At 48.2% G+C, this 23,546-nt stretch overlaps 1 protein-coding gene across 3 annotated transcripts in view; it reads left to right on the top strand.

Moving 5' to 3' along the window:
• Positions 1 to 23,546, top strand: part of C2CD3 (C2 domain containing 3 centriole elongation regulator) — a 67,704-nt gene that overhangs the window by 33,787 nt on the left and 10,371 nt on the right. For 2 of the 3 annotated variants that reach the window (XM_081197265.1, XM_081197263.1), the window contains 12 exons: positions 1,106 to 1,229; positions 1,453 to 1,721; positions 3,057 to 3,146; positions 3,293 to 3,919; positions 5,344 to 5,643; positions 8,096 to 8,234; positions 9,884 to 9,948; positions 14,333 to 14,538; positions 14,913 to 15,043; positions 15,988 to 16,152; positions 17,879 to 18,087; positions 21,799 to 22,798. In XM_081197265.1, the coding sequence (XP_081053391.1) occupies positions 1,106 to 1,229; positions 1,453 to 1,721; positions 3,057 to 3,146; positions 3,293 to 3,919; positions 5,344 to 5,643; positions 8,096 to 8,234; positions 9,884 to 9,948; positions 14,333 to 14,538; positions 14,913 to 15,043; positions 15,988 to 16,152; positions 17,879 to 18,087; positions 21,799 to 22,798 (3,325 nt within the window). The remainder of the gene's footprint in view (positions 1 to 1,105; positions 1,230 to 1,452; positions 1,722 to 3,056; positions 3,147 to 3,292; positions 3,920 to 5,343; positions 5,644 to 8,095; positions 8,235 to 9,883; positions 9,949 to 14,332; positions 14,539 to 14,912; positions 15,044 to 15,987; positions 16,153 to 17,878; positions 18,088 to 21,798; positions 22,799 to 23,546) is intronic. The other variant, XM_081197264.1, reaches the window with a different exon arrangement.

Genomic DNA, 23,546 nt, shown 5'->3' with positions numbered 1-23,546 from the left:
AAATTTTACCTTCCTTGTGGTGGTGGTTATTTATTTATTTATTTATTTATTTATACTCCGCCCATCTGGCTGGGTTTCCCTAGCCACTCTGGGCGGCTTCCAACAAAACACTAAAATACAATAACCTGTACTGGAGGGCTCAGTCCCATTTTACAGGTGAAAAGCAGGGCAGAACTTCATATATTAGCAGACAGGTTTGGAGATTAACAGTAAAACAGGGGTGGGGTGTGTATGTATGTGTAAGGTAGATCAAGTGGAGGCAGGAAGGCTTCGTTTTTCTCTCGACCTCCAGTTTTTTCTCACAGCTGAGCTAATTTTGGTCTTATCTGGGGAAGGGGGGAAACAGGCCCAGGGTAGAGGGGTTGAGAGAATTGGTGCAAGAAGGACCAATTGGTTATACAGCCTCTCCTGAAATCTTCCCCACCACCACCACACACACACATTGGAATTAGAAGGCAAACATGGTATTGGGGAACCTTGTGTTTGCCTTATAATGTCAGGTCCCACCCTGAGGCTAAGAAAGAGCATCTTGCATTCTGTCCGCCATATTCTGTTTCTACCTTCCTTAAAGGTAAAGGTACCCCTGACCATTAGGTCCAGTCACAGACGACTCTGGGGTTGCGGCGCTCATCTCACTTTACTGGCTGAGGGAACTGGCGTACAGCTTCTGGGTCATGTGGCCAGCATGACTAAGCCGCTTCTGGCAAACCAGAGCAGCGCACGGAAACGCCGTTTGCATTCCCACTGGAGCAGTACCTATTGATCTACTTGCACATGACGTGCTTTCGAACTGCTAGGTTGGCAGGAGCTAGGACCAAACAACAGGAGCTCACCCCATCGCTGGGATTCGAACCGCCAACCTTCTGATCGGCAAACTCTAGGCTCTGTGGTTTAGACCACAGCGCAACCTGTGTCCCCTTTCTACCTTCCTTAGATTCCTCCAAGTATTAACCTTCATGTGGTTGACGAGAAGGACCAGAGCGTCTGTTTTCAGAAAGATCTTCAGCTGTGACTTCTTGTCACATCAGCCACGTGCAGACCTTGCCCGCGGTTTCAGCAACGGAAAGCTTAAATGTGTATTTCTTTCTCCCCCCCTTTTCCCCAGGTTTTCTTGATGTGAGCGTAAAATACAGGCGCTCCCTGAAAGCGACGGAAGGCATCCTGGCAGCTCAAGCTGTTTCTATTTCTGTTCAGATACACTTTGCAGCCGGTTTGCAGGCAGCAGCCAGGTAAGCGCACAGCCCAAGAGAGTGTTGAGTGCTGCTGCCAGTCAGAGCTGACTGCTCTAGGCTAGATGGTCCAGATAGTTTGTATAAGGGCAGCCATCCTGCTTTCCTGCCCCTATGAAATACGGCAGCGCACAATCAACACATACCCATGAGCTTGCCTGTCTAATTTTTTTGTGATCGCTCCTTATATGCGTCTCTGGGATATTTTCTTTTCTTTGCTAAGAGCCGTGGCAGAAAAGAACCCTTCGCTCCAGTGCAGTGCAGAAGTTGGAGTGAACGCTTACGTCTCCGTGCAGCTGCCCTTCCTCCCCGAATCAGAGAGGCGCAACACCCGAGCCGTGGCTCGCACTTTCTGCCCAGAATTCGAGCACCACACAGAGTTCCCGTGCAACCTTGTGGTCCAGAGAAGCAGTGGAGAAGCCTGTTCCCTGGGGGAGCTGTTGCAGATTTCGGAGATAGTCTTTTCCGTCTTTCACAAGAGCCTGAACTCAGGTATGTAAAATACACGGGGGCAGTCCATACTTTTGCTGTGCCGGTGACAGAACCTGCATCACGCCATCACTCTGAGCTGGGTGGGCAAGGGGAGTGGACCCAGCAAGCTACCAACGAAGGGTCGCTTAGGTTGCAAACCCACCCAGCACTCCCACCTGCTCTTTTGCACAGCATCCATCAACTTCCATCAAATTTGTGCAAGAGACATTTCCAGCACTGGCACAGCAAGGGCTTAGATGGTGCTCTGGCAGCAAGCACCAGCTCTTTCTAGCCATCCAGCTGCTATATTCTACTGTATTTTTAAAGCACAACACATTGGCTTTAAACCGTCAGCAGCTGGCAGCCTTTGGGACTGGTCCAGTGATTGCCTTCAAGCTTATAGCCAGCAAACAGTCCATTTACTGGGGCCCCTCAATTTCTATTACAAAGGGATCAATATGTGCTTCATTTCCTGGATTTGTATGTAGCTTTCCTAGACTAAATCACTTGAGCTCTTTGCTTTCATGCTTTTGAGTTTGTGTTCTGATGAAACAGAGGCCATGATGGTTGTGGTGGTGATGACATTATTATTATTATTATTATTATTATTATTATTATTATTATTATTTGTATTATTTATATGCCACTCATCTAACTAGGTTGCCAGTCATTAGGCTTTGTACACCAAGAATGAGGAAGCAGTGGTAGATTATCACCCAATGACAGAACAGGGAATTACCCTTCATAGAACAACCAACCACTGAGCATAAAGAATTGCCCCAAAGAATTGCCCCACAGTTAACTGCGGCAAACATGCCAAGTTCCAAGGGATAACAACTAAAATCATTTCACATAAATAAGCAACTATGTCAGGAAAAGAACCCCTGGACAATTAAGTCCAGTCAAAGGTGACTATGGGGTTGTGGTGCTCATCTCACTTCAGGCTGAGGGAGCTGGCGTTTGTCCACAGACAGCTTTCTGGATCATGTGGCCAGCATGACTAAACCACTTCTGGTGCAATGGAACACTGTGACGGAAGCCAGAACACACAGAAATACCGTTTACCTTCCCACCACAGTGGTACCCATTTATCTACTTGCACTGGTATGCTTTCAAACTGCTAGGTTGGCAGAAGCTGGGATAGAGCAACGGGAGCTCACCCCTCCCAGCTGTAGGAAGGACAATTTTTGCCCACACAGATCCGATCTTATAAATCCATCCTTGCCAGTAGCGCAAGGATTGCTTTTCCATTGCACCTTTTCTACACTCGGCCATTCTGAATACATTCTGGATGTATGAACCATGATTTTTTATTTATTTCATATTTATGCTATGTCCTTCATTTTGATTTTACAGCACCATATGGAGCAAAAATCCAGGCTTCGAGGGATTACCTCCTGGGAACTGCCAAGATTCCAACCAGAGACCTGCTGAACAGAAGATCAGGTAAAGATACCTATGTTTCCTTTGGTGTATGTAACAGTTACTTTCTGATAGGGAGGTGCTCAGTAAATGAAAATGTTCTGCTCCCTCACGCCCACTTTCCATTGAAAGGAGATAATGACACTCTTTTCCTGTGTTCTCTGTGAAAGGTATTCGAGGCTGGTTCCCAATAACTCTGCCGGAGGATCTGGTGCCTGCTCATTGTGCAAACATCCTGCAAACCACAGTTGGAGGCCTGGAGCTTTCTGTCACCTTTGCCCATCCTGGGGACCGGCAGCGTGTCCTGGATGCGGCTAAACTTTTAGGCTGGAATTTGAAGGAAGCCAGCGCTGAGTGCCTGCAGGACGACAGTGAGGGCGAATGCCAGCCTACTCAAAACACTGCAGCCGTGGCCATTTCCATCCCTCGGCTGTGGCTACCAGTGCAGTGTGTGCTACTTGCAGGAGAGACGCACTTAAACAAAAGCGTCCATTGCTACCTCCGCTATAAGCTGTATGACCAAGAAGCCACGTGGACGTCTCTTAGGAGGCCCAAATTAGCCGAAGACCAGAAGCACGTGACCGTGAGCTTCAAGAAAAGCAAAGAAATGGACCTGCCGTTGAGCCAAGCCTTACTGTGGTACTTCAAGGAGGAGAGGCTGGAGGTCCAGGCGTGGCGAGCCTATGGGAACGAGAGCAACACCGAGAGGCCGCTGGATACCGATCGACTGATTGGGTCGGCCTATGTGGACCTTGCTGCGCTCAGGGAGAGCTCAAGGGGGAAAAGGACAGTTAGTGGTATGTTCACTAGCAGCTTAAAAAACGTTGGGCAGATTTGGGGCTCAATCCATCAATTGCCATCCAACCCGTAGTCTTTGCATTCTCCTTTTTAACCCCATCACCAAGCAATGATTGTAACAACCGTGCCCCTATTGGCATATTTATGCGACACCCACTTACCATATGGAGTTTGCTACCAACAGGCGTGCTCTGGTCCATGGGGTCACGAAGAGTCGGACACGACTAAACAACAACAACCAACAGATGTGGTGGTGGCTGCCACTACAGATGGCTTTCAAAAAGTATGGGGGCAATTTCTTGGAGGAGAGGTCTAGCGCTGTCCATGGGACGCAGGAAATAACTTCCCATGTTCAGAGTCACATACAGTGGTACCTCGGGTTAAGTACTTAATTCGTTCCGGAGGTCCGTTCTTAACCTGAAACTGTTCTTAACCTGAAGCACCACTTTAGCTAATGGGACCTCCTGCTGCCGCCGTGCTGCTGGAGCACGATTTCTGTTCTCATCCTGAAGCAAAGTTCTTAACCCGAGGTACTATTTCTGGGTTAGCGGAGTCTGTAACCTGAAGCGTATGTAACCCAAGGTACCACTGTACTTTCGATCACCTGGTGCTGGTGGCCAACAGGGATGGCTGGCTCCAGCCTAGGTGGAAAGGGACGCTGCCCACACTTTTCTGCCTGAGCAGGAGTGGGAGGCAACAAATGAATGAATTAAATAATAATTGTTGTTGTTTAGTCGTGTCCGACTCTTCGTGACAACAACAACAACAATAATAATAATAACTTTTATTTATACCCCGCCCTCCCCAGCCAAGACCGGGCTCAGGGCGGCTAACACCCGATATAAAACAAAGTGATTGAAATACAACTTAAAAGCAAGATTAAAATACAACATTAAAATATTAAAATACAGCTTCATTTCAATGGAAACTCAAATCAAAAACTTTTGGGGGGGATGAAAACGTCAAGTCTTCACCAAGGCTAACTTTCCAGACTGGTCCTACATGGGCCAGAAAAAAGCCAGGGAAGTCCCCAAATAGGAGTTCCATCGCAGGAGGGGAAAGGAAAAAAGAAGAGGGGGGAGGGAATCAAATTGGCTCCAAGCCGAAGGCCAGGCGGAACAACTCTGCCTTACAGGCCCTGCGGAAAGAAATCAGATCCCGCAGGGCCCTGGTCCCATGAGACAGAGCGTTTCACCAGGCTGGAGCCAGTGCTGAAAAGGCCCTGGCTCTGGTTGAGGCTAATCTGACTTCCTTAGGGCCCGGGACCTCTAGTGTGTTGCTATTTATGGACCTTAAGGTCCTCCATGGGGCATACCGGGAGAGTTTTTTTAATACCAGCAAGATCTCAGAGATTACAGAACCAGACACTTGGCCCCTAACCTCTCTTCTGCTTATTGAAATGTGCCTTCTCCCATCATTGCAGGTGTCTTCCCCTTGTTCCGGCGCAATTCTTCAAACTTGTTGGGAGCCGCCGTGCGAGTCCACATTGTGGCGGCTCCCAAAAGCCCCTCCAGACCCGATGTTTCCGACGATGGCAGCAGCGGCATCAGTGACCACGAGGAAAGACGGAAGGAGCCTGAGCAAGATTTGAAACCCGATCAGACCTCCGTTGTGGAAACCCTCAGCGAGAAGCCATCCAAGGAGTCTCCCCACACAGTGGGTCACGAGCAGACATTTGCCGTCAGCATCCTTGTGGAAAGGGCTATGCACTTGAGCTTAAAAGGTGAGTAAAACTCTGGGCTCCCTGGGGTCTAGGTTGAAATCCCACAAATGGGACATAAAGGCGGTGTTCTGTTGTCACTTGTTTGCTTAGGTTTATATTCACCTTTAAAAACACTGGGAGGAATTGAACAAGGTGATTGTTTTGTCAAGGCAAACATTTCAGTTTTCCAGACAAAATGATTCCCCCCCTCTCCTCTCCCTGCCCTGTTCCAGAGTTTATCCCACCCCGAGCCAGTGTCAGAGGGAGGAGAGTTGAGGAAAACCGCCCCACTTCGCGAGTGGAGGTCCCTACACTGTGCTTCTGCTTACGGGACACATTAGTTAAATTCCACCCATTATCAGGGTGAGTTGACAATTAAACATTGGAAACAGCATAAACAACTAATCTGTCACATGAGCACATGAATTTCCTTGCACAGCTCCGGTTCATCCTAAGAACTGTTCCCAGTGTTTGCATTTTTAAAATGAAAAGGTGCTGTCTGCTCCCAGGAAATTATTCACAGTGTAATAAGTCTTCGTTAAGGAGAAAGTTCTGTGTGAAATAATGATTTAGTGTCTTTTTAGGTTCTAAGGCTGTAAGCAGGAGCTCAGTGTTTGCTGCTGATGTTATTGATCTTATACATAAGCTGCTTCAGAAAGGATTTTGGAGTGAATAGTTTGGAGGGCAGGGGGATAAACAAATAAGCAAGCAATTTAATTATGTCTGCATGTTAACCACTTGTAGTCATAATGGAATTCTTGCATTATATGTCCATCCCTTTTAGACAGAGGTTGTTATAAACTCCTATCCCTTTATGATAATCATAAAGTACTGCAAAACTCCAAAAAGATATCAGTAACAGGAGTTTGGGTGGAAGTGTTCTGCAAGGGAATTTGCCGTTCGAAAGAACTGCCATCAACATGCCCTTTGTCCTGATCTTGATTTGGGCAGCCTTGGGCTCTGCATCAGCGCCTTCCCAGGGAAATTTCCTGGGATTCATGTTCCACATTGTTTCTGTCTCTGAAACGGCATCGAGGCTCTTCCCAGAGGGTGACCTTGTTGTTCTGCGGGTGCACAACAGCGACTTTGTGCTGAGCAAACTAGGTCAAGCCAATTAAACGATTAGCTAATCTCTATTCTCACAGGCTTCTTCCCATGCTTTTGAGATAAACAGTCCCAGGTTGGGAGGCTGGTAAGCTCTAGTCCTGCTCCAGCCATGAAAGAGATTATAGTAATTAGGGGGAGGAGCCTTTTATTTGTCCGTTCTCTTGCACCAAAGAACCCTCGGTCTTCTCTTTGGCAGTTCCTAAAGGCCTGTCTTGTGTATTACAGTGCTATAGTAACGTTCAGCAAATTCTATAAAGTGGTACCTCGGGTTAAGAACATAATTCGTTCCGGAGGTCCGTTCTTAACCTGAAACTGTTCTTAACCTGAGGTACCACTTTAGCTAATGGGGCCTGCCGCTGCGCTATTTCTGTTCTCATCCTGAAGCAAAGTTCTTAACCCGAGGTACTATTTCTGGGTTAGCAGAGTCTATAACCTGAAGCATCTGTAACCCAAGGTACCACTGTATTTGCACATTCCCCCTGCACTTTCCCCCTGCATTTTCCGCTTGCTGTAAGACAGTGGGCCTTACAAAGACCTATCACCCAGAACATTCATCATCATCAATCATTTATTTATTTATACATACATACATACATACATACATACATACCCCGCCCATCTGGCTGGTTTCCCAGTCCCTCTGGGTGGATTACAGCATATCTAAAAACATAATAAAACCATCAAGCGATAAAAAACTTCCTTAAACAGGGCTGCCTTCAGGTGTCTTCTGTAATTCTTTATCCGCTTGACATCTGAAATAAGGTCATTCCACAGGGAGGGCGCCACTACCGAGAAGGCCCTCTGCCTGGTTCCCTGTAACTTCGCATCTCGCAGCAAAAGACCCTCGGAGGAGGACCTCAGAGTCTGGGCTGAGCAATGGGGGTGGAGATGCTCCTTCGGATCTCCTGGGCCAAGTCCGTTTAGGGCTTTAAAGGTCAGCACCAACGCTTTGAACTGTGCTTGGAAATGTACTGGGAGCCAGTGAAGATCCTTTAAGACTGGTGTTATATGGTCCAGGCGGCTACTGCCAGTTACAAGTCTAGCTGCTGCCAAGCCAAGCTGGTACCGCCCTGCTTCTCCCAAGATTGCTTATTGTCCAAACAGGCCTGTGCATGAGCATGTGAACAATGGGGCTTTGGTGCCCTCAGCCTCCTGCTTCTCGTTCGCATTGCCAGTTGCAAGGCTGTGCTTGCCCGCCTGGCAGGCTCACAGGAACCCGGGATCATGGAGTCATTCCCCAGAACCATCTGGAAGTGCCCTTTCCTTTGGCCTCATGGATTGTGACTCTTCTGGGGAGAGCCTGCCAAAGTTTCCTCCTTTCTCATAACTTCAGACCAAACCAACATTTGCCCAACTTGTCTTTCAGGGAGTCCTCTCACTGAACGTGGGGTCGTGGCACCCAGTAGCTACGTGTCCTTTGTCACTGCCGATGCCGATAATCCCGTTGCCACGGAAATAGTTGAAAATTCCGACTCACCTGTTTGGGACTTTCAGCAGCAGAGCAGGTATGCGGTGTGAGCCTTTAACAAATGGGAATCTCAGAAGCCCCATCATCTGCTATGCAGACAATCAATTGGAATAGCAGGCTTCCTGCACAGGGAAGGATTTCTCCAGTCAAAGCAACAGAAATGCATGTTACACATTTGGGGTTTTTTGTTTGTTTGTGTGCTTGCAATCAAGCAGTACTTAAATTTTTGGAAATCGATAAGCCCTGAACAAGAGCACTCTTGTTGGGAGGCAAAAATGCACTGCAGGTACCAGTAAGGAGCAGTAGTATTTATACAGCACCACCCAACAGAATGGTGCTTTAGAGAGTAACAGTAAAAAGATTATATTTTGCCACCAAGAACTTGCAATCTAAATCTTTCTGCAGCTATGACAATAATAGGGAGGGGGGTAGAATAAGTTAGGTTTAGTTTTGCTCAAGGATGAGGATTAAGGGGTTATAAGGGGACGCGGTTGGCGCTGTGGTCCAAACCACTGAGCCTCTTGGGCTTGCCAATCGGAAGGTCATCAGTTCGATGGGGTGAGCTCCCATTACTCTGTCCCAGCTCTTGCCAACCTAGCAGTTCAAAAGCACGCCAGTGCAAGTAGATAAATAGGTACCACTGTGGCAGGAAGGTAAATGGTGTTTCCGTGCACTCTGGTTTCCATCACAGTGTCCTGTTGCACCAGAAGCGGTTTAGTCCTGCTGCCCGCATGACCCAGAAAGCTATCTGTGGACAAACGCCGGCTCCCTCGGCCTGAAAGCGAGATGAGCGCCGCAACCCCATAGTCGCCTTTGGCTGGACTTAACCATCCAGGGGTCATTTACCTTTACCTTATAAGCAAAAGCCAGAAGTGTCAAAATGTACACACCAGTTTTCAGGCACATGGGCCCTGATGCTGCCACCCATGCCTACCTATTCACACATACAGTACCCCCATATGTATTTGGGAAGCGGCTATAGCCTTGCCTGCGGAAGGTCCCAGCTCCAATCCCTGGCATCTCCATGCCAGGCTGCGAAAGACTCATGCCTGAAACCCTGAAGAGTGGCTGCCAGTCAGTGTAGGCAGCACTGGGCAAGATGGGCCAATGGTCTGACTCAGTATAGGGCAGTGTCAGGTTTGCAGGTGGTTGCTCGCGAGTAAACAGCCAGGACTCCAACCTGTCTTTTACAGTGCAGAAACCCAAAGTTCATGTCTGTCTCAGTCACTTCCGGGAGTGGCCCCTTCCGGTTTCTCCCCCAACATAAGAACTTGGACACCCCAAATCTCCGCCTCCCCTCCCTCTGTTTCATCCCTCTGTGAAAACTGGGCGACAGAAGCGGCATGCTTGTTTCCTGACCAGCTGGCTAAGCGAAGTGCTTGGGCTCACAGTAGCATCTGTGAGCCTTTCCCTCACCTCGCCCCTCCTTTCCGCCTCTGCTTCACTGGAGGCATAGCTCTCTCCACTTCCTGACGAAGAGCTACTTCTCAGCAACGTCGGAGGCTCCCTGTATTCTTGTGCCCCCCTTCCCCCTTTCGATGGTAGTCTCCTGACCGGCAGCTTCCTAAGTTCCTATGTTCTCATGCCTCAGGGAGAGTTTTCCATATGATATGTAATTTGAATTTCGGCAGTGTTTCACCCGACCATGATCAAGGCGCATTTCTGACTTTTTCTTCTTCTTGACAGACTCTCCAAAGAGCTTCTGTTGGATCCTCAGCAAACTCTGGTCTTTAAAGTGTGGCACAAAGCAGGTATTATTCTCCAAATGCAGTTACCGTATAGCCAACAATCCCCAATCTCTATACCAAGGGGAACCGTTAATAAAGCACCTTACGCAGCTGAGGACCAGGAAGCCTTTTCATTTCACTTGTGTGGACTGACGAGCTCTTTCCAACTAAACTAATGGTTAAAGGGATTGGACCTAACTTGGGAGGCCGTTTTCATGTATGTGTTCTAAGCAGGAAGAACGTGCTGAATGCGTCTAGAAGACACACCTATTGGATGCTTTGCATCGTGCCCAGAAGCAAATAGGTATCAGGACAGGAGTGGTAGGATCCTGTAAGCCAGCACCCACAGCATCCTCACTGCTCCATTCAGGACTAGTTGCTGCTTCCAAAGACTCTTCAAAGGTAGATGCAAGGAAGGCATGTGTCACTGTGGTCAGGTCTGCCCTTATCAGGAATGGGCCCACCAGCCTAAGTTAGGCAATGCGCTCCTGGCCACAACTGTCATCTGAGAGATAGGCATGCAGGGATTTTCATCAGTCACTCCCCGCCAAGTTTGGATTAAATAAAACAAAGCCAAATCAAGTTTCTAGTTCTTAAGACAGTGACTCCAAATGCCCCATGAGGCAGGGTCCTCTTATTCCCTTCATGGCTCTCCGTCCTTTTCCTGCGGCCTTAATGTGTGCAGCTCTGGCCCACGATTGCATCTGTTCCTGCCAAGTTCTCCCACTCCCAACAATCTCAGGTTCTGCCTCATCTCAGATATTGGGGTCTGGCAAATGCATGCAGGTCTGTGCGCTTCGAGAAAAGAATTTGAACTCCCTCGGGGCTTTGCTTCAGAATGCCAAAATCCGCTTGCAGGAGATACCGTATTTTTCGCTCTATAACACGCACCTGACCATAACACGCACATCGTTTTTAGAGGAGGAAAACAAGGGAAAAAATATTCTGAATGAAACAGTGGACGTATCATTTTTGTGCTTCATGCTGTGGCCACAGACATGTGATCTGATGGTGAATTTGGGGTGACCCAATGCAAAAATCCTGAGAATCCCTGTGGATCCATGCTTTGTAACCACGTTTTTGCACCATTGCAGCCCCAGGCAACAGTGGGTGCGTGATTTTTTTTTTGGGGGGGGGACAGGCTGTAGCCATGGACATGCTATGTGCTCTGATGGTGAATTTTGGCTGACCCAATGCAAAGATCCTGAGGATCCATGTGGATCCATGCTTTGTAACCACGTTTTTGCACCATTGCAGCCCCAGGCAACAATGGGTGTGTGATTTTGGGGGGGCAGGCTGTAGCCATGGACATGCTGTGTGCTCTGATGGTGAATTTGGGGTGACCCAATGCAAAGATCCTGAGGATCCATGTGGATCCATGCTTTGTAACCACATTTTAAGTGGGGAGGGAAGGAAAAACACAGAAGGCTAAGAATGCAGGAGAGGGCTATAACGTGAGGAAAGGAAGGCAAAAGTTTCCCCCCATCCACCCACCCAAGCCAGCCAGCGTGCGCTCTCTCTCTCTCTCTCTCTCCCTCCCACCAGCATGACAGAAGAAAGCATTTTAACTGCATTAAGAACTATTTAGCAGCGAAACCTAAGCTTTGCCATCCCTTAAGAGGTACAGACACTGTAATCTTCCAGATCGCATGAATTTACAGGCAAAACACTGTTTAAGGATTTCATCCTTTTAAATGGAAGAAAGCATATTTGAATGCTGTGTGTCTCCAAAAACAAAAAGCAGAAAGTCAAATCAGAATTTTAAGCCGAACCTGTAATCTCTCTTCCCTTCACAAACATTGTTCCCTCCGGAGCAGGGAGAGGATAGAGCGACGCTCTGCTCTCCTCTCTACTTGCCTGGAGGGGAGGGGCTTTCCCTGCTCTTTGTTTGGACGCTCTGCTCTCCTCTCTACTTGCCTGGAGGGGAGGGGCTTTCCCTGCTCTTTGTTCCATTTGAGCAAACACAGCAACGAAACAGAGCAGGGTGGGCAGTAAGACCCTGAGGCAGAATGCAGGAAAGCAGCTTCCTGTCTCACGGAGCTCCCTTCTCCCTGAAGCGCGGTTTGATTTTTGCCTCATTTTTCGGCTCCAGGGACACACATTCGCTCCATAACACGCACAGACATTTCCCCTTCCTTTTTAGGAGCAAAAATCTGCGTGTTATAGAGCGAAAAATACGGTAATCCAAACAGTGGTTACTTTTGTGTTTGCCAGAAGGAATGGCTGTTTCTTGTTTGCACCAGCATCCGTGCAGGGAAGGGAAAAAACAGACAGATTGTTTCAAAGAAAAAGTGCAGCAAGTCTCCTTTCAATGTCCTTGAATATTCAGAGGCCAGCTGGCAATGGGCAGAGATAGAAGAACGTACAGTATACAAACAGCCCTAATTTGGGGGCTGCATTCAGACAGCCTTGGAGCCTGTTTGTTTCCTTCCCCGCATGGGGGCACTCAGGTCATTTCTTTTCCAAAGTCTTTCCCACCCAAGAGATGGTTATGTTGGATACAGTGGTGCCTCTCAAGACGAAAAGAATCCGTTCTGTGATTCTCTTCGTCTAGCGGTTTTTTCGTCTTGCGAAGCAAGCCCATTGACGGATTAGCGCTATTAGCGGCTTTTAGCGGCTTATCTGCTGATCGGATCAGCTGATAAGCGGCTTAGCGGCTTAGAAAAAGGGGGGGAAGGGGAAAAAACCAGCAGGAACTCGCAAGACATTGTCGTCTTGCAAAGCAAGCCCATAGGAAATTCGTTTTGCGAAGCACCTCCAAAACGGAAAACTCTTTCGTCTAACGAGTTCTCCGTCTTGCGAGGCATTCGTCTTGCGGGGCACCACTGTATATTTATTCACCCTTTTTATCCAGGTATTTTAGAAGTGTGTTCCCCCAACGCCAGTAGCAAGGCTCAGGATCATGGGGTGGTGAAGTTGTGCTCTTTCCTCTGGGACAGGAAGGGATGCCACAGCCAGGGGCAGAAGGTTGGGCAGTGTGAAATTCCACACAGGACGATTTCACTCGGAATGCCTTCCTCCGCAGAGAGTGTGTGTTTAAGGCTGTGGGCGACTGTGCAAAATGCTTTTTGGCTTAGGAAAAATTGGGGGGGGGGGGGAAGCATGATAGAGGTGCATGAAATCATACACAATGTGGATAAAAGTGGATAGAGGTGTTTTCTCCTGCTCGCATAATCCTCAAGCCCGGGTGAAGATCAGTGGTGGAAGATTCAGGAAAACTTTCTTTGCACAGTGCATAACTATTACAGTAGCACCTCGGGTTAAGTACTTAATTCGTTCCGGAGGTCCGTTCTTAACCTGAAACTGTTCTTAACCTGAAGCACCACTTTAGCTAATGGGGCCTCCTGCTGCCACCACCATGCAATTTCTGTTCTCAGGCTGAAGCAAAGTTCTTAACTCGAGGTACTATTTCTGGGTTGACGGAGTCTGTGACCTGAAGCGTATGTAACCCGAGGTACCACTGTATTGGAATTTGCGGCCTAAAGATGCAGTGTTGGCCACCAACTTGGAGGGCTTTAAAAGCGGGTCAGACAAATTCATGGAGGAATTCAAAGTCGTCAGTGGCTGCTGGTCATGATGGCTGTGTACTTAACCTCTGGCATCAGAGAAGAGTGTGGCTGCACTCATGTTCCCCAGGTGAGCTTCCCACCTGGTTGGCCACTCTGAGAACAAGAAGGTATACTGTAGCTCAGGGGTGCCCAAACTTTTTTCAAAGAGGGCCAGATTTCATGAAGTGAACATGTGTGAGGGCCAAAGTTGTTGACCTTTTTTTAGGATTGAAGTTGTTGAGCCAGATTAAACCGGCAGGCCAGATTAGGCCCCCGAAACAGACTTTGGACATACCTACTGTAGCTAAAATAAAAAACTTCCTTCCAGTAGCACCTTAAAGACCAACTAAGTTAGTTCTTGGTATGAGCTTTCGTGTGCATGCACACTTCTTCAGATACACAAAAGCTCATACCAAGAACTAACTTAGTTGGTCTTTAAGGTGCTACTGGAAGGAATTTTTTTATTTTGACTATGGCAGACCAACACGGCTACCTATCTGCTACTGTAGCTAGTTAGGTGTGATTTTTGGCCATGTTTTCCTGGCTGACGCCTGTGTATTTTCCACCCTGCCTTCCCTACAGATGAGAGGCAACCATTGATATGAGAGCCAGTGTGGTGTAGTGGTTAAGAGCGGTAGACTCGTAATCTGGGGGACCGGGTTCGCTTCTCCGCTCCTCCACATGCAGCTGCTGGGTGACCTTGAGCTAGTCACACTTCTCTGAAGTCTCGCAGCCCCACTCACTTCACAGAGTGTTTGTTGTGGTGGAGGAAGGGAAAGGAGAATGTTAGACGCTTTGAGACTCCTTCGGGTAGTGAGAAAGCGGGATATCAAATCCAAACTCTTCTTCTTCTTTTACAGATGTTGAACGGGTGATAGGATTTGCCTCTGTGGATCTCTCCCCCCTCCTTTCCGGCTTCCAGTTAGTCTGTGGCTGGTACAACATCACAGACTTCAGCGGACAGTGTCAGGGGCAGATAAAAGTCGCCGTTTCCCCCCTCGAAAATATAACTCATCTCAAAGAAGAAAGACAGGCAAGAAGCCAGACCAAATCTTCAGGATCATCAGTATGTCCATTTCCCAGTTTCTCAGGTTTCTGACTTCTGGACTGACAGAATTACTGCAAATATTCCATATTGACTGCTTAGGGGTCTTGGGATGCAGCTGTCAGAAATAATACATGGCCTTTCTCACACTAACCTGACACAGGTGTTGGGCAAATATTATGAACAAATTAAAAATATCTAACCCAAGAGGCCTGTGGTAGTTTTATCTACAATCCCCTTTGATGTTCTGGCTTGTTCATTCATTCTGTGAAGGGAAGCTAGAGGGGAAGCTTTCATTCCAATGAAATTGTGGCTTCCAGAGCAGCTGCAGCTGCATGTTGGCTCAGCCCAGGAGATATTTCTTCCTTCCAGTTTCCCTCTCTGTTGTGTTGCAGATTCCAACCACCAGTACTTTTGCCCTCCAAGCGCAGGACTTGTACACTGCCTTCCCCAGCTTCTCCACAAGAGGCACCAGCGAACATCTAAAGTCCCCATTGAAGGGCACTGATGCCACCAGTCTGGAGAGGTGAGAAGAACATGGGGGGGGGGCAAATGACATGCCCCCCCCCAAATGAGAGGGGGCTGTGAAGTAACTGTAATTGTTTCAGATATTATTTGCCAAGAATACCTTCCACGGTGCGGCTGCCGCACTTCCCAAAGCACTCAAACATCACTATTTTGTTGCACCTGTAACATCACTGCTGACTGAGAGCTCAGCTGTTCTCCAACCCCTCAGTGCCAATACTGTGTGTTTAGCTGGACATGTTTTATTTAATGTTTGTGGACTGTGCACTCCACGTCTTCAGTGCTGGAGGGACACTGCCCCATCCCCCCCCCCCCTTAAAAAACCTTAAATAGTTACAGTGGTACCTTGGTTCTCGAACGGCTTGGTTGACGAACAAATCGGCTCCCAAATGCCGCAAACCCGGAAGTAAGTGTTACGGTTTGCAAACATTTTTCGGAAGCCAAACATCCGATGTGGTTTCCTCTTGAGTACAGGAAGCTCCTGCAGCCAATCGGAAGCCACACCTTGGTTTTTGAACGGTTTTGGAAGTCAAACGGACTCCCGGAACGGATTAAGTTCGAGAACCAAGGTACCACTGTATTTACCTTTACACCCGCTTCCAACAGCAAGGTTATTTCCTGTGTACCATGTTCCAAAAGAATAACCAGCAAACTGGGCAGGGGCCAAAGGAGAAGTCAAAGATCTGATAAGGAAAGGCTGAAAGATCTGCCTGTGTTCAGTCCTGTGTTGACATCCGCATGCTTTCAAAGGAGGCCTCTCTAAGTGAAGGGGATCCTTAATGATTTTGAGCATGGAACTAGGGGGATGGTGTACCGGGCTGTGATTTTGTGTGTAAGGTGTTTGAATCTTCAGAAATGGAGAGAAAGATGTTATTGTCCCTTGACTAAGAGTGGCGGAAGGTGAAGCATGGAGCAGAGAATCACTAACAGCGTTTCTTCCTTTAGCAGGACTGGGTCCTTGGGGTCCCAGATGCCCCGTCATGAAGAGCACGTGAAGAACATCCGCCGATTCCACGAGTCGCTGCAGCAGGCAGAAAGCAGCACGTCCCAGTTGGGAAGGCTGGATTCCCTTTCCCATTCCTCACGCACTTCCCTTCTCAGCACTCTCAGGTAAAGCCACGTTGCAGGTGGCAGGACGGCAAAACGCTCTGTGTCAGCAGGAGCTCTGTTAGAAAATAATATGCTAGCTCTTCCCAAAAACCCCTCCGCACCAAATCACAGCAAGATGCTTTGCAGGCTTGCAGAATGGAGAGGAGGAGCTTAGGATGTTCCCTGGTTGCAGGCGAGATGGTCATTGATGGAGCTCTCCTCTGTTGCTGAAAGTTGGTGCTTTTGAATTCCACATCAGGAGTGCCTGCAGCTGGGTCAGGCCAAAAGCTTGTCTAGTCCCAGCCTTCTCTTTCCCACAGTGGCCAAGCAGATGCCTCTACAGGAGCCCACAAAGAAAGCAACCTTTCTGCAGGCTTTCTCCACTGTCCGATATCCAGGGGCCTTGTGCCTCTGACCCCAGATCTCCCTTCAGCTGACTGGTTGTTCAGTGGCAAGGAGAAGGCAGGTGGCACACTGCTTTGAATCCAGGGGGGCCAGAGCTAACTCCTGGCATTGCAAAAGGGTTCTGGGCATGTTGTTGTTGTTTAGTCGTTTAGTCGTGTCCGACTCTTCGTGACCCCCTGGACCAGAGCACGCCAGGCACTCCTGTCTTCCTTTTTTTTAATATAAGATATTTATTGAGATTTTCAAAGTATTACAAAATAAAAATAAGAAAATACAAAATAAAAATGGTTAAAAACAACTTATTCTTTCCATTACTTATTTTTCATTAGCTTGTTTCCCGGACCTCCTCACACCTCCCTTTTTTGTATTCCAGTTCACTTTGTTGGTTCAGCAAATCCTTACTCTCTTTGTTTATCCTAGTCTTTAATCTTAAAATATTGTAACGTTAAATTTTTACCTATTAATAATCCATTTTTCATATTCCCTTATAGTATTACAGCTGAAAACCACTTAATTTCTATCCAACATCATTCTAACATTAATTAATTTTGCAATATTTCTGTAGATAGTCTTTAAATTTCTTCCAATCTTCTTCCACCGACTCTTGTCCCTGGTCTCGGATTCTGCCAGTCATTTCCACCAGTTCCATATAGTCCATCACTTTCGTCTGCCATTCTTCCAGGGTGGGTAGATCTTGTGTCTCAGGCACTCCTGTCTTCCACTGCCTCCCTCAGTTTGGTCAAACTCATGCTGGTAGCTTCGAGAACACTATCCCACCATCTCGTCCTCTGTCGTCCCCTTCTCCTTGGGCCCTCCATCTTTCCCAACATCAGGGTCTTTTCCAGGGAATCTTCTCTTCTCATGAGGTAGCCAAAGTCTTGGAGCCTCAGCTTCAGGATCTGTCCTTCCAGTGAGCACTCAGGGCTGATTTCCTTCAGAATGGAGAGGTTTGATCTTCTTGCAGTCCATGGGACTCTCAAGAGTCTCCTCCAGCACCATAATTCAGAAGCATCCATTCTTTGGCGATCAGCCTCCTTTATGGTCCAGCTTTCACTTCCATACATCACTACTGGGAATAGCTGTCAACTTTTCCCTTTTCTTGTGAGGAATCCTATTCGGAATAAGGGAATTTCCCTTAAAAAAAGGGAAACGTTGACAGCTATGGTTCTGGGACATAGCCCCTGTTGAGACCTAACTAGAACTGAGACCCAAGGGCAAAAGGATTTGCTAAGGAAGTGGAAAATAAAATGGATTTTGACCTCCCCCTGTTTATCCTTTGCTGCACATAAGGCCCTTTATGTGATAGGGCTCTGCTTCCTCTCTGACTTCTCTTCCCTTCCAGGAAAAACCTGAGTGAGCTGGATGAGATTCAGAGGTACTTCGGTCAAAAGCTCACCAAACCTCATCCCGACTTGGGTTCTCCACGGAGAAACACGGACGATCTGGGTGCCAGTCACCAAAGCCCCGCCTCCACGGTGGCAGATTCGGAAGGACGCCATCTGCTGGAGAAATCCAGTCACCTGGTTTCTCAAGTCAGCAGCCTGATTGCTGGTGAGATGTCGGAATTGGGGGTGGGGGGTGGGAGTGATGGGAGGAGGGGAGGTTGCAGCTTGACAGGCAGAGAGGAGAAGACCACTTCAGGCAAACGGAGAAGCCTGGCAGAAGGCTCAGAGGAGGGACAGAGACAGGGAGGGCAAAAGAGTACATTGATAGATGAATCTGTGCAGGGTGAACCTCTGCGGAGCCCAATGAAAGTGTCTGGGGCACCTGGTCATGGGGGGCAGGGTGTTGCGCAATGTTGGTTTCAAATGAAATAGCGCATGGGGAACAGGAAACATGATTCAGCTGCTCCTCCTGTCCCCATCTTCCTGCCTTATCCACTTATAGGTGAAACTCGAAAAATTAGAATATCATGGGAAAGTTCATTTATTTCAGAAATTCAACTTAAAAGGTGAAACTAATATATGAGATAGACTCATGACACGCATCATGATCATCACAAGTATAACAAAGGCTTGACATATCTCGCTTTGCATGTCATGAGTCTATCTCATATATTAGTTTCACCTTTTAAGTTGAATTACAGTAGTACCTCGGCTTAAGTACTTAATTCGTTCTGGAGGTCCGTTCTTAACCTGTTAACCTGAAGCACCACTTTAGCTAATGGGGCCTCCTGCTGCCGCCGGGCTGCCGGAGCATGATTTCCGTTCTCATCCTGAAGCAAAGTTCTTAACCCAAGGTACTATTTCTGGGCTAGCGGAGTCTGTAACCTGAAGCATATGTAACCTGAAGCGTATGTAACCTGAAGTACCCCTGTACTGAAATAAATGAACTTTTCCACGATATTCTAATTTTTCGAGTTTCACCTGTGCGTTGTCCATTTTGTTGTTTCTTCAGCTTGTAAACTGCCTTATGTTTAGTAATACAGAAAGGAGGTATACAAAGTGAAATGAAATACAGTGGTACCTCGGGTTACAAAAGCTTCAGGTTACATACGCTTCAGGCTACAGACTCCGCTAACCCAGAAATAGTGCTTCAGGTTAAGAACTTTGCTTCAGGGTGAGAACAGAAATCGTGCTCTGGCGGCGCAGCAGCAGCAGGAGGCCCCATTAGCTAAAGTGGTGCTTCAGGTTAAGAACAGTTTCAGGTTAAGAACGGACCTCCAGAACGAATTAAGTACTTAGCCTGAGGTACCACCGTAGAAAGTTTTGTCCCATTCAGAAACAGCCCTGAGGAGGTGAGAGAGAAGAAACAGGAGTGGGAAGTTGGCAAAACCTTCCTTGCCATTTGCTACAGCCACTTTGATCCCCACCCTCTTTGCTCTTCTTTCTCTGCCTTTCCACTTCTTTCTTTCTCCTCCACAATCATTGTGGGATTGCTTGTTTTGTTTTTTGTTTCAGTTAAGTGGTCTTCTCTAAAACCCTTTCTCAAGACTCCTTCACACGCTGCTTCTTCCAACTCAGGAATGAGCCCCTATGTTGGAACAAAGTTACACCTCAAGCAACCCTGACGCTCTTTCCCCTACTGTTTTCTGCCTTTGTTCCCACAACATGTTACCATCACATCTTGTCCCCAGATCTCTCTTTGAGCGCTTTCTTTTTCCAGTGACCTTTTTGTTTTCCTTTTAATCTTCCCTCAACCGAATGGGTGCCAATTTTCGAATGCTCAGAGGAAATGAGGCTTCACCTAGCAACTAAACAAGAGACTTTCCTCCTTCTCATTCAGTTGTGATGTAGCTCAGGTGACACAATATTGCAGGGCCATTTCCTAGGCAGCCAGAGTTGGTGTTCCTCTTTTGCAGAAAACAAGTGATGCTGTGCTTCATTTCCTTTTCACTGCAACATCTTTTTTTTTCCCTGTGCCCAGTATATGTACGTAAACGGTCTGACTGGCTTCTTTCTTTGGACACAGCCTGCCCAGTATCAGGCAAGGCACGGAGTTCATAATTGTGAAAAATAAGCCTCCCTCTCGCTCGCCAAGAGCAAGTCAACAAAAGTAGGGATTGAACTAAGTGCCATGCATTTTGTGTTGACTGGATGGTGTAGCTTAATATTCATAGGCTTAATGCAATCCAGGGAGGGCTGCAGTTCAATGGGGTGTTTTGCATGCAGACGGTCCCAGGTTCAGTCTGCAGCATCTCAAGGCAGGGCTGGGAAAAGGCTCCCTGTCTGAAATCCTAGAGGGCAGACATTTCTGAGCTAGGTGCACCAATGATCCAACCTGGTACACTTATACAGTGGTGCCTCGCAAGACGAAAATAATCCGTTCCGCGAGTCTCTTCGTCTAGCAGTTTTTTCGTCTTGCGAAGCAACCCTATTAGCGGATTAGCGCTATTAGCGGTTTAGCGGCTATTAAAGGCTTAGCGGCTAAAAGGCTATTAGCGGCTTAGAAAAAGGGGGGGGGAGCGAAAAAAATCGCAAGACTTGCAAGACGTTTTCGTCTTGCGAAGCAAGCCCATAGGGAAATTCGTCTTGCGAAGCGCATCGAAAACGGAAAACCCTTTCGTCTAGCGGGTTTTTCGTCTTGCGAGGCATTCGTCTTGCGGGGCACCACTGTACCTTGGTTGTCGAACACCTTGGTACTCCGATGTTTTGTCTTCCGAATGCCACAAACCCAGAAGTGAGTTTACTGGTTTGCGAATGTTTCTCGGAAGCTGAACGTCCGACGTGGCTTCCAATTGAGTGCAGGAAGCTCCTGCAGCCACTCGGAAGCCGTGCCTTGGTTTTCGAACCGTTCCAGGAGTCAAACGGACTCCCAGAACGGATTAAGTTCGACAAGCAAGGTACCAGTGTATAAAGCAGAATCTTTTGTGGCTCAGTGTGTACAGACTCACACAAACAGACAGACAAACAAACAGTTAGTGAAAGTACTGCCACTTTTGCAAGGGACTTGCCTTATTAAAGCCCTGATGACCCTTGTTCTTCATTGGTACGTACCTTTCGGCTGTGCATGTGGGAGAAAAATCTGCTACATGAGGGGTAATGGAAGACAAAAATCCCTTGAAATGAAGGGCATCAGGGGTTTTTTTTTACATAGAAAGCAAAATGAAACAGTACTTGGTGAAGATTTGAAGGTCTTGGACTTCACCTGTCTGGTTAACCCCATCAACAGAGCTCAGCTCTCCTACAACAGCTCAAAAGCAGATCAGCTGCAGAGACTGAAATAATGACCTTAAATAATATCCAGTGAGGGTAAAAAAAAAAATGCTAATGGTGTTAGGCATAGAGATATATGTCTATTTATTTTTAGTATTATCCTGGTGTCAAAAAGAAGGTAAAGTAATTGTCCAACGAGCCTCTCTAGGAAGAGTAGTCCAAGACTCCTTGCTCTGGAGTTGCCTCTTTCTAATCGAGAGGCATTGCCAGAAGAGTGGCTCTGCAGAAATTGTAAGCAGGGTGTGTGCATTCCACTACCAAGGGCGGGTGAACTCTAGCTCATGCTCCAGCTCCTCAAAATTTAGGAGAGGTAAACCGTGATGTAATGCTAGTCAAAAATTGGGGATGGGAGGGGCTCTGCCTCCCTGAGGATGGATCCCGATTCGCAAGCCCAGCTCCTAACTTTCAAGGAAACCTGTATCACACCTGCAGTGGGCCAGATGCACCATCCAGCGACACAAATATCATTCTTCCACTCCATCCCTTGTGCTTTAGCACTGCAGAAACAGCCGTGGCATTATCGACCTCTGCATGAATGCTGGAACCCGGCCTTTCCCCCCCTTTGTTCGTTTTTAGCAACGCCCTGAATCTGTTTTCCTTCCCACAGACCTGCAGAACAACATGGGGAAGAATGCCGGAGGATCTGTGGGCGCCTGTGTGGATGGCCGCCGTTGTTCAAGCGCTGCTGTCTTCCATGGCGAGGATGGTCTTCACGAAACAGAAGATGCTGCCAGGGCTGAGGTTCCCAAAGGCCACCCGAGGAGCGAACCTTCCAGCACCTGTGTCGACAAAGAGCCTTCGCTCCCTCTTGGCGAATCCCCTTACGGGGCAGGCATGCTGTACAAATTCCTTGGCCAAGCCAATTCCCAAAGCAGCCATCCCTTACCTGCTTGTTTTACCCAGAAAGGCGAAGGCGCTGCGCAGTCTCACAGTGAGGAGGAGGAGGAAGAGTACGAGGAGGACGTCATAGAACCGAGAACTCTGAACGAAATCACCACCATGACGGACAGAACCAGCCCTTGGTCCAGCCTTGTCTCTGAACCAGAGCATGATCCTGCCATCATGAGGAGCGCTGGCCAGCTTGCAGGGACTGCTGGACATGCGCTGAAAGAAGGCAGCGTCAGAAGCAGCCCCGTGTCCAGCGTCACCCAAGACGACCCTCTGAGCGTGCCCAGCAGCGCCAGCCCCTTGAGAGAAGACGGGGGTGACGGACATGTGAGGAGGCGGGACCTCGAGGGTGGTCTGGAAGAGCTCTTGCCACCTGCTCCCATCCAAACAAAGGATGGGGCTGCAGAAGAGCAACGGGCAGATGGCGGAAGAGCGCAGGAAATCGGGGGCAAGATAGTGGAAGGGGAACCATTTATTCCATGTGACGGTGGTGGTGGCGGCGATGGAGACTCTGCAGCAGCTAAGCACCGTGCTCCAGAGACGGGAGAGGGCAAGTTGGGCTTAGAGAGCGGCCCCCGAGGTGAGGAAGGAAGGCGCTTGAGCGAAGACGCTTGCCTTAGAACAGTGGGAGCTGAACAGCCTTCTGGAAGCTGCTCTGACGAGAGCCACGAAGACTTACCTGAGGAGTCAGAGAAGCCTCTGAAGCCCAGTGTAATCCTGTATCCTTTTTCACCCGGCTAACTGAGCAAGCCCCCCGGGCTTCAAATAAACAGTGAAATTTTCCTAGGATGACTCTTCCTTTCTCTTGGTCCAGCTTTGCTGTGGCCAGTGGGAACAGGCCGATCGCAGCCAAGGCCCTCAGTGCCATGCAGCCTGACGGGGTTATCTAAGAGCAGCAGTGGCTTTTCGAAAGGGCTACTAGCCATGTTGCCCAGAAGTGCTGCCTCCATTCAGAAACAGCATCTCGGTGACCAGGTTTCTTCTTTGCTGCCTAACATGCAGCCTCCCCCCCCCCACACACACAAAAAACACTTTGTGCCCTCCAGGTGTCTTGGGCTCCACTTCCCATCAGCCCCAGCCAGTTGAATACATCTGGTTGGCAACAGGTTGGGGAAGGCAGAAAACAGGACAGGCTGTGGCAGACACAGCTTCCATACAGGAAAGGTTTCATGGAGCAGAATTGGGTGGTAGGGCTGGCCGCAACCTCTGCCCCACATTAGACGGGGGTCAGAATCTCGGTAGCATTTGCCCTACAGGCCCAGGTTGAAGCTTGTGCTTTAAGTGTCTGGCTAACCTTGTTTTGCCTCCTTGCAAAAGCTACATCAGTGATCAGTCAAGAACAAGGTACGGTGATTGTTCGTTACGGGTGGCGGCGCCTGTCCGTTCCACTTACCTGTTTTTATTTTGTGTTCTCTGGGAGGAGGCGTTGCGTAACATAAGATGATTCTTCCACCTTATATAAGTTAA

Source organism: Podarcis bocagei (assembly GCF_964188305.1).
Source record: "Podarcis bocagei genome assembly, chromosome: 6".
Classification (NCBI taxonomy): domain Eukaryota; kingdom Metazoa; phylum Chordata; class Lepidosauria; order Squamata; family Lacertidae; genus Podarcis; species Podarcis bocagei.
Note: the sequence above shows the minus strand (reverse complement) of the source record. Positions and strands in the feature narration are given on the sequence as shown.